This window comes from Hylobates moloch, unplaced genomic scaffold (genome assembly GCF_009828535.3).
Source record: "Hylobates moloch isolate HMO894 unplaced genomic scaffold, HMol_V3 SCAFFOLD_6, whole genome shotgun sequence".
Taxonomy (NCBI): domain Eukaryota; kingdom Metazoa; phylum Chordata; class Mammalia; order Primates; family Hylobatidae; genus Hylobates; species Hylobates moloch.
This window is the reverse complement of record NW_026652281.1, coordinates 76,859,057-76,869,655: the sequence shown is the minus strand read 5'-3', so window position 1 is coordinate 76,869,655 and position 10,599 is coordinate 76,859,057. Positions and strand designations below refer to the sequence as shown.

Sequence of the window (10,599 nt, the reverse complement as noted above, 5' to 3'; positions counted from 1 at the left end):
TGCATGGGGTTATACAGTTTTCCTAAGACAATTATCGAAGAGACTTTTTCCAATTATGTATTCCCAGCAACCTTCTGGAAGATCAATTAACTGTACATGCATGAATTTCTTTCTGGATTCTCTCTTCTGTTCCATTGGTCTATATGTCTGTCTTTATGCCAGTACCATACTGTTTTTTGTTTTTTTGGTTTTTTTTGAGACAGTCTCGCTCTGTCGCCCAGGCTGGAGTGCAGTGGTGCAATCTTGGCTCACTGCAACCTCCGCCTCTTGGGTTCAAGTGATTCTCCTGCCTCAGCCTCCCAAGTAGCTGGGACTACAGGCACCCGCCGCCACACCCAGGTAATTTTTTGTATTTTTAGTAGAGACGGGATTTCACCATGTTAGCCAGGATGGTCTCCATCTCCTGACCTCATGATCTGCCTGCCTCAGCCTCCCAAAGTGCTGGGATTACAGGCGTGAGCCACTGCACCTGGACTGATAGACAAGTTTTACAGCTAATTTATGTTTAACAGAATGTTCTAGCTCTGAAGTGGCATGTCTTCTCTGGGGATGGAAAGCAGCACCTGCCTTGAAAATATTTCAGATCACAATCTTGACCTTACTCTCTGGGGCATAGCTAAGAAGATGCCATCAGGATGCAGGAAAGGCCCTGGGCTAAGCCGTGAGGAAAAACTTGGCTTTGTGGAGAGACCCTGTGACCTGCTAAAGGGGAGAACATTTTTCCATGCAGCTGAAAATGAGATTAAGTTCTATAATTTTCACAATGAAATTTCAGCCTTATAAGCCCTGGTCTGCTTTCTAGAACACATAGACCACTAAAAGTCAGTAAAACGGAAAACCAGAATGTTAAGACCTCATCAGGAAATACAATCTTGAACATGTGTGCTCAGTTCCTGTCACTGTGGCCAGCTGACAAATACAGCTCATGTGGCACAAAGGTAGGAATGGACTGTGCTCGGGATCGCATCTATTCCAGTGCAGAGATGAACACTAGGCACTTTCCAAATTACAACTGGGCCGACGACCACCAAGAAGATGAACAGGGTGTTATGAGAACATTTAACAGAAGCTAGATCTTGTCTGCGAGTGTCAGAGAGGCCTCTTGGAGTGAGCCACATTTGAGCTAAGCCAAAAACCTTGGAGTCATCTTGGGCCCCTCAGTCTCGCCCCATATCCACTCCGCCAGAACATTCTATCAACTCCACCTTCAAAATGCACCCAGAATCTGATACATTCTCAGCACCTCCATCACCACTATCCTGATCCAAGCACCAGCCTGTCTCACAGGGGACACCCCCACAGCCGACTAACTGATCCTGCCTCCGTCCTCGCCCCGGCAGTCTGCTCCTAACGGAGGCTGAAGCAATGCTGTTAAAACCAAGTCAGGCCACCTCACTCTTCAGTTCCAAATGCTCCAACAGCTCCCATCCCACTGAGAGGAAAAGTCGGGTCCTTACAAGAGCCTCCCTTGCGTGACCTGCAGCATCTGCCCCCGCCTCCTGCGCCCATGCTCTCCCAGATCTATCCTGCACTCTTCCCCATCCCTCACCCTGGTCTTGTTGCTCCTGGAACAGGTCAGGCTGGCTCTTGCCTCAGGGCCTTTCTACTCTCCTGCTTCTCTCTGCTGGGCACTTCTTCCCCAGACACCCAGAGAGCTCACTCCCTGCCCCCTGCAAGTCTTTCCTCTGTACTGACCTCAGTGAGGCCTTCCCTGGCCACCCCATCTCAGATGACAACTCCTTCCAACACACCCACTGCATCTCCCACCATCTCACACGCCACATATCGTGCTGATTTGTTTCCTGGCTATTCCCCACCCACCCCCACTCCAGGAACCAACGCTCCATAAGAGCGGCATCCTGTGTTTGGCTCACTTACGCACTGGCAGGGTCTAGGACAGCACCTCCATAACCGAAGCAGGCGCTCAACAAAGAATGTAGAGTGAATGCACTAACCTAGGAGATAATGTGGAACTAAACAAGCAAGGGAGGGTGGAGGAAGTGTTCCAGGCAGAGGGAATGGCATGCTCCAGGGCCCCGAGGATGGAAGAAACAGGGCATATTAGATGAACTGAAAGGATGGCAGTGACGAGGGAGGGAAGTGTGGTATGAAGTGAGGCTGGGGAAGTACACAGAGCAGGCTGGGCCCTGTAGCCCACGTAAGAAATGTTGGTCTTTTTCTAATGGCAACAGGAGGCCATTAAGCTAGGGAGTGACATGATCAAATGGGCCTTTTACAAATCTCTGGCTTCAGTGTGAGATACAGATTTGAGGGAGGTAACAGTGACCGGGAGAGCCCATTTGGGAGACTAGTACCATAATTCAGATCACAGATGGCAGAAACAGAGGTTGAGGAAAGTTGATTCCTTTCCTTACTTAGCCAAATAATTCCCTCATCCCCTAAATACTTAGCAGATAAAAGTTAACAGGACTGGGTGACTGACTGCACAAGAGGGCAAGTAAAAGGGCAGTTCCAAGATGATGTCATTTTTTTTTTTTTTTTTTTTTTTTTTTGAGACGGAGTCTCCCTCTGTTACCCAGGCCGGAGTACAGTAGCACGATCCCAGTACTCTGCAACCTCTACTTTCCCGGTTCAAGTGATTCTCCTGCTTCAGCCTCCCAATAGCTGGGATTACAGGCGCACGACACCACACCCAGTTAATTTTTGTATTTTTAGTAGACATGGGGTTTCACCATGTTGGCCAGGTTGGTCTCAAACTTCTGACCTCAGGTGATCCACCCATCTTGGCTCCAAAAGTGCTGGGATTACAGGTGTGAGCCACCACACCTGGCCTTAACTTGTGAACTGAATAAACCATGGCACCATTCACTGAGTTGCAGCTTGGGAATGGCAGGGAGAACACAGGAGCTGATATGAAGCAGTTTTGGAAATAGTTAACTGGAGGTAATACTGAGACATCCAAGTGGAGATGTCCAGGTGGCGGCCTATCAGGCTAGAGTGAGCAGATCATGAAAAGGTACAGTATGTATGTCATGCAACAAAGTGCAGATGTTTACCTTGCAGCTGATGGGGTATCAAAAGGTTTTTAGGTGAGTGACAGAATAAGATTTGCAATCCTGACAATCACCCTGGCTAGCAGGTAAGAGCGCACTGCAACAGATCAGGTGAGTGAGGAGAGCCAAGCAAGGGCTATGGTTGTGGAAAAGAGAGGAAGATGTCCCTTTTGTCACCAACCCTTCTCCCATGTAGCTGCTAGGAATTTTTCTAAAACACAAACCAAGATCATATCAGTTCTGCACTCAAAATCCCTTAGGATAAAACCCATACTCCTTGGGACCATCCACGATTCACTGTCTGAGCAGCTTTCTAAGTTCTAACCTGCTACCCACTCCCTACTCTCTGTCAAGTTCACCTAATATACCACTCTACTCCAGTCTCCATGCCTCTGCTCCTGCTGCTGTCTTCTGCCTGGCAAACCCCAGTTTCTGGTTTATCCCTTTTTTTTGTTTTCTGAGACAGGATCTCATTTTGTCACCCAGGCTGCAGTACAGTGGCACAATCTCAGCTCACTGCAGCCTCGACCTCCTGGGCTCAAGTGATCTCCCACACCAGCCCCAAAGTAGATGGGACTACTGGCATGCACCACGACACTGGTTAATTTTTTTTTTTTTTTTTTTTTTTTTTTTTTTTTTTTTGTGGAAAGGAGGTTTCCCCATGTTGCCCAGGCTGGTCTTGAACTCCTGAGCTCAAGTGATCCGCCTGCCTTGGCTTCTCCAAGTGCCAGGATTACCAGTTTATCTCTTTAACACCTCCTCCACTGTGGAAAAGAGAAGAGCGGCACTGACCTCCAGGACCTGGCCTGGTGCTGTGGGCCAGGCCCTAATGTTGTTGGAAGCTGGCTGGCACCCATAGGAAGGCCATGTTGTTCTCCTGTTGGACATAAACAATCACGCAGACCACCCACACAAAGGCACTCTGCACCACTGATGACAGGAGATGAAACGAGACCACCTCATCATTTTGTCTAAGCAGAGAAAAAAGCAAGGTCACTGTGCCACCCACGGAATACCAAACATCTCTTTCTCCCAGCTGATAGAAGTGACTGTGGCTTCTTTACATGTTACAGCTTTAGCCTTACAGCAGCCAAATCTCCTTCTAGAAAAGATAGAGCTAATGGATAGAATTTTCCCACCTCCTTTCAGTACTCAACACAGGGAAAACCCCTTGACCTTCCCCCAAATCACCCAGCCAAAGCCCAGATGTGCCCCACAGTTCCTCATGGTGTGAGTTTTCCCTCCTTGCAACAAATAAACCCAGCTTGCTTAACTACAGGTGTTCCCGGTGGTCTTTATTGGAGGAATTCACAACTGTAAAAGTAAAAAAGGATGATTATGTTTCTTGGGGGAAGGCTGGGCATGGTGGCTCATGCTTGTAATCCCAGCACTTTGGGAGGCTGAGGCAGGTGGATCACCTGAGGTCAGGAGTTCGAGACCAGCCTGACCAACATGGTGAAACCCCTTCTCTACTAAAAATACAAAAATTAGCCAGGTGTGGTGGCAGGCGCCTGTAGTCCCAGCTACTCGGCAGGCTGAAGCAGGAGAATCGCTTGAACCTAGGAGGGAGAGGTTGCAGTAAACCAGCATCGCTCCACTGCACTCCAGCCTGGGCAATAAGAGCCAAACTCCCTCTCAGAACAAAACAAAAAAAAAGTTTTCTTTAGGGGAGGTTAAGGGAGTTTCATTCTAAGGGCTCCCATTTTCTATGTTGAGCAATAGCTGATATTATCTTGAGAATGAAAAAGGGGTGGGGTAAATCAGAAGTCTGAAGAAAGTGAAAAATGTCTGAATTAAGTATCCGGAGAAAGGGAGAGTGAGCTGATCTGAGAAACAAACTAGGATAGTCAGGTTCTGTTAAGGGCACAGTTGAGGTTGGCTGACATGATCGTAGCGGCACCAAGCCACCCTACTGTGTGATTTCTATTACCTGTATTCAAGGCAAAAATGGATAGTTTGGTTAAACCAGCATTTTGGGTCTACTAAGACCAAAGGGCAAGGAAGATAAATGCACTGTCAACAGAATTACTGAGGGATGATGGATGAACTCTAAGTAATCAATTAAGAGGTAACAGCAGAGGGAACATCTAAAAGACAGAAAACCACTGAGGTGCTGAGAAGAAATGGGCACAGCATGGGAAATAGAAAATAACTGGTCAAGTAACTTGGAAAAAGGGGTCAGGGCTGGAGAGTGTTGCACTCTCATCTGTGAGGCAGTGCAACATCAGGATAAAAACACAGGGTATCACGGTGGGAATAGGTGACAGAATCAGACAGGAAGAGTTGATCACTGCAGACCAGGTGTTCAAGAAAGTGAGTGTCTCGTGCATAGGCTCCAAGTGGATGCTGAAGTCACCTAAGGTGAAGTCATGAACTGAGGTAGAGGACACTGTGGACCAGGCACCCCAGTCTTCCATGAATGAGGTGAATGATCAGGAGAAGCTGAACAACAGCAATCAGGAGGGCTCCAGCTGGGCAGGAAGGATCTCCATGGAATGAGATGGGGGACACACACAGGAGGACACAAAGCTCAAATACCTGATCCTGAGATACACAGGGGATGAGAAGAAGGAGGAGCCACGGGAGAGGGCTTCAGGAATGGGATATCCCTGGGGAAAGGTCAGGGTGAAGGCAAAGGGAGGGAGGGAATGGCTAAGGAGAGGCTAACGAGATAGAAGCTGATGTTGATTATCAGGTGGTAACTGCAGAGGACACAGTGAGGGGTTGGTGGGATGGTTGGGTCACAGGTAAACAAAAGAGGGGAGAACAGACTCAGTGGCATAGTATGATGGACATCATAAGGAGAGCAGAGAAGGGAAGGAGAGTGGGCTACCATGAAAAGTGCTCAATTGATACCTATTGAGTCAAATGGAATTAGTGTAAACCTAATATATCCAACCAGAAAACTTCTGATACCACAAGTCCAGGATCATAATGATGACAATGAGGGGTGGTGATGACAGTAACTACCAATTCTGAACACCTCCGGTATGCCAAGCACTGTTGGAAGCACTCCACATTTCACCTGCACAGCAATCCTCTGAGACAGATAACATCCTCCTTTATCCGCAGAAGGACTCTGTCAAAGGAAGAAGCAAACTAAACAGAAGTAAAAGATTTACAGGTGCCCAGAAGGCTGACTGGCTTTTTATTTTATAGTTATAACTCACTCAGGGCAGCAGGAACCACCCTAACTCATAGCTACTGCACATTCAGCAACTTTAACTAAACAATATTCAGCCTGGAGGGAAATCAAAACTAGCAATAATAATTTGCTGAGGGCTTCACTTTGTGTCAGATCCTCTGCATCGATAATCTCATTTAATCCTGACACCCATAAAAGTTACCTTTATTATCACTGTTTTAAAAATGAAAAGACTAGGCTGGGCGGGGTGGCTCACACCTGTAATCCCAGCACTTTGGGAGGCCAAGGCAAGCGGATCACTTGAGGTCAGGAGTTCAAGACCAGCCTGGCCAATGTGGTGAATCCTGTCTCCACTAAAAATGCAAAAATTAGCTGGGCATGGTGGTGTGTGCCTGTGATCCCAGCTACCTGGGAGGCTGAGGGAGGAGAATCACTTGAACCTGGCAGGTGGAAGTTACAGTGAGCCAAGACAGCTGTGGCCAATAGTAACTGAAAGCCACAGAACAAAAAAAGCTGAGTATAATCCACTCAAATTCAAATTTCACAAGGGACTGCCTCTAAGACTTTAATACTTGTGTATTTATTAATTTAATCAATCACCACTTACACGGACTACATGCCAGACACTGCTCCAAGTGCTCTACTAATATTAAATATCATTTTTGTCCACACCCACCTATGACGCATTATTATACTCCCCATTTTACAGATCAGGAAACTGAGCCACAGAAAGGTTTAGTAATTTCCCCGACTTTATACTGCCAGTAAGTGGCAAAGCTCAGTTTGACAGTCTAGCTCCAGAATCCATGCTCTGAATGTTTAGTTCCCAAGAACCTATAAAAAGTGCAAGGTTTAATCCAACACACTGGTTTTCCCCACACTACATGGCCTCAGCCTCCTTCTCCCACCTTAAAAGCATTCTTTGAGTTCTTCTAACAGTTCACACTCCTCTGAACACTCCTACAACTTTCCTATTTTTCAAGCCTTTACTTCTCACTTTTTTTGTTGTTTTTGGGATGTAGTCTCACACTCTCACCCAGGTTGGAGTGCAATGACGCGATCTTGGCTCACCGCAACCTCTGCCTGCTGGGTTCAAATGATTCTCCTGCCTCAGCCTCCCGAGTAGCTAGGATTACAGGCACTGGCCACCACACCCAGCTAATGTTTGTATTTTTAGTAGAGACGGGGTTTCACCATGTTGGCCAGGCTGGTCTCGAACTCCTGACCTCATGATCTGCCCACCTCGGCCTCCCAAAGTGCTGGGATTATAGGCGTGAACCACCGTGCCCGAACTCTTCTCACGTTAAACATCACTGACAAAATTACAAACTCTAATGGCACTGCTGTATTTGTCAACACTCAACACAAAAAATCATAATTATGTATTTCACAGGTAATTATTTGCTTCCTGTCTCTCTTTTCCAACTAAGCTGTGAGTTCCAGTATGTCTGACACCACGTCTGTCTTGTTCTTGGTGTATTTCCACCATTGAATTCCTACTAACCAGCCCAAAGTAAGGGCCTGGCAGAAAGTAAGGTCTCAAAAAATTTTGTTGAATGAAAGAATAAATGACGGACATTCAAGCCTCATGTTTTCTCTTTCTCTGACATGTACCTCTGCTGGCTACGCCCCCATCCCCACCACCACACCCTTAACAGTGGAGACTTAGTGTGGTACTGGCTCTGCAAAGAGATATTACCTATTACCTGGCTCTGGGCGGGTTATTTCCCCTCGTCATCCTGAGTTTCAGGTGCACAACAGGGATTATACCAATCCCCTAAAGAATGCAACCTACAAAAGAGAGAGAACCTACACCTCTCATCCTCGTAACCCACCGAGGCTGGAGCTACTATTTGCTTCATGTTTGTCTTTCTAGCAGCGTTTAGCTCCAAGAAGCCCAAGGCCTCGTCTGCCTGGTTTAGGGGCCTGCTCGCATCGACGGTACCCAGGCTTGCCGCCTGCCTGGCTCACAGCAAAAGCTCAGAAACGATTCGTTAAATAAATGAAGCCCTGCTCCGTGCACTTCACAGGTGGGAAGCGAGGGTCGTGCGAGGCGGGGGCTGCATCCCTGCCAGCCTCGAGCGTATTCTTCAGACGCAAGCCCGTCTCCCACCTAGGCCCGCGCCCCAGATGCCGGCCCCGAACCCTGAGCCTGACAGGCACCTCTTGCACAGGGAAGCATCTTCGCAGGTGCCGCGCACGCCCTCGTCGTCTGCGTCGCAGCTCGAGGTGGAAGAGCAGGAGGTGATAGAGGACTCCCTCTGCCTAGTGGCCATGGGCGTGGAGGTTCCGGGGAGCTGTGCCCGCCAGGGACATGGAAGCGGGGTCGACGGGCGGCGGGAGACGGCTCGAGCCACAGGCAAAAAGCAACAGAAGAGGGTAGGGCCCCACCTGGCTCAGCTGGCGCGGCTCAGTGACGCCGCCCACGCCGGCTGCCCCACCAACCTCTCCGCTTATTGGCTCCTCTTCCGAGTCGCTCATTGAGCAATTATCCTGCCCACCCAGCCTACAAAGTTGCTCATTGGATAATTATTTTGGCACCGCCCACATAACCCGGAAATTTGACTAGGAAAAACAAACTAAACAGTAGGAGAGTATCGCAATCCTTTCTGGGAAGTGTAGTCTTAGATGCCTGGAGAAGTCGCCCGATTTCTGCTTGCTGGTCGCGAAACTTTATAGCTGTAATTAACTCAGGGCAGAACAGCTAGCAGAATCCTCAGCGTTCGGGCAAAGGGCAGAGAAGCCAGCCAGAAGCAACAAGTGTAAGTTGTTACATTCAGTCCGGGCTCAGTGTCATTCAATTTTACAAAATTTTGTTGTGTGCTGACTCTTGCCAGCGACTGTGCTGAGGGCTTTGCACCCAAAATTGCCTTTGAAATGTAGTGAGGGGGGCGGGCGTAGTGGCTCACTCCTGTAATCCCAGCACTGTGGGAGGCCGAGGCGTGCGGATCACCTGAGGTCAGGAGTTCGAGACCAGCCTGGTCAACATGGTGAAACACCGTCGTTACTAGAAGTACAAAAATTAGCCGGGCGTGGTGGCGGCCGCCTTAGTCTTGGCTACTCAGGAGGCCGAGGCAGGAGAATCCCTTGAACCCGGGAGGCGGAGGTTGCAGTGAGCCCATATGGCGCCACTGCATTCCGTCCTGAGCGACAGAGCGAGACTTCGTCTCAAAATAAATAAATAAGTAAATAAATAAATAAAAGAAAGAAAGAAAAGAAATGTAGTGAGGGAAGTAGTGAGTGGAAAAGTAATACAATAGGAAGCCATGTAGTAGTGATCATAAATGAACTAGAGCTACCAGGTAGCAGCATCAATGGCTGAATCTCAGAAACACGATGTTCAGTGAAAGAAGGAAGTCTAACAACACTTTTGTAAAGTTCAAACCAAATAAAAATAATGTTGTTTAGAGAAACATACATATATGGTAAAATACTGTACAGAAAAGGCAAGACATGAGAAAAAAAAAAGAATCAGGATATTGGTGATCTTTAGGGAGCCGGGAGGGTGGCACACAAGAGGGGAGGGAGAGGCAGGGAAGGAGCACATAGACACATCCTCAGTTTCTCACATGGGAGTGGGTTCATGTGTGTCTGTTTCATTGTGAGGCATATTCAAGATGTTCTGGATTTATTGTGTACTAAATCGAGTACAAAATATATGTATAAATGCAAGATGTACTGGGGAAGTCTCCTGGTTTCTTGCTGGTCATGAAATTTTATAGCTATAATTAATTCAGGGCAGAACAACTAACAGAATCCTCAGTGTTGGGGCGATGGGCAGAGAATCCAGCCAGAGGCAACACTTGTAAGTTGTATATGTATAATAATGTTTAATATACATTATAAATTAAAAATGTGTTTGTATATTCCATTTTGTTATCTGTCAGTTGTTGGAAGCAGGGAACAGACATACTTTAAGAACTTTGAATTGCACTCATTTTTTAAAAGGAAAATAAACAACAGAAACCCAGAATACACACCTTGGAGTGAGGTCAAATATCAAATGCTAGCTCGGTATTCTAATGGAGGCACAAGATCTCATTGATAGCCACAGTAGAAATGACAAGAGGGGAATGGCTAAGGGTGGAGAGCTTTGCCAGGGGGAGTGCTGATGGGATGAAATACACCATTTTCTTGGAGTGGTCCTTTGCCAAAAGGGTAATACAAACTATTGCACAAGCATTGTCTCCTAGCTTAGCAGTGTCCACATTCCATGGGTGTTAGTGGACAGTAAGTGTTAACAGCAAGTACTCTACGGTGTTAATCCCATAGGTCTGGACAGTGAGACTGAGGGTGACTGGAAGAAGGCGGAGGCAGATGGGTTTATACACTTTGGTTGTTGGATAAGGCTTTGATTCAAAATAGCTAGTGATTCAGAGGAATTTGGTCATCTCAAAGTTTTCTTCCAGCCGACCTCCAGGACCAGCTCATTCCATGTAA

The 10,599-nt window shown here is 47.4% G+C and overlaps 1 protein-coding gene across 1 annotated transcript in view; it reads right to left on the bottom strand.

The window, feature by feature from the left end:
* Positions 1 to 8,598, bottom strand: part of LCMT1 (leucine carboxyl methyltransferase 1) — a 70,422-nt gene extending 61,824 nt beyond the window's left edge. Inside the window, exon 1 of the mRNA XM_032157163.2 lies at positions 8,323 to 8,598. Coding sequence (XP_032013054.1) covers positions 8,323 to 8,435 — 113 coding nt within the window. The 5' untranslated portion in view covers positions 8,436 to 8,598. The remainder of the gene's footprint in view (positions 1 to 8,322) is intronic.
* Between the last annotated feature and the right edge of the window lie 2,001 nt (positions 8,599 to 10,599).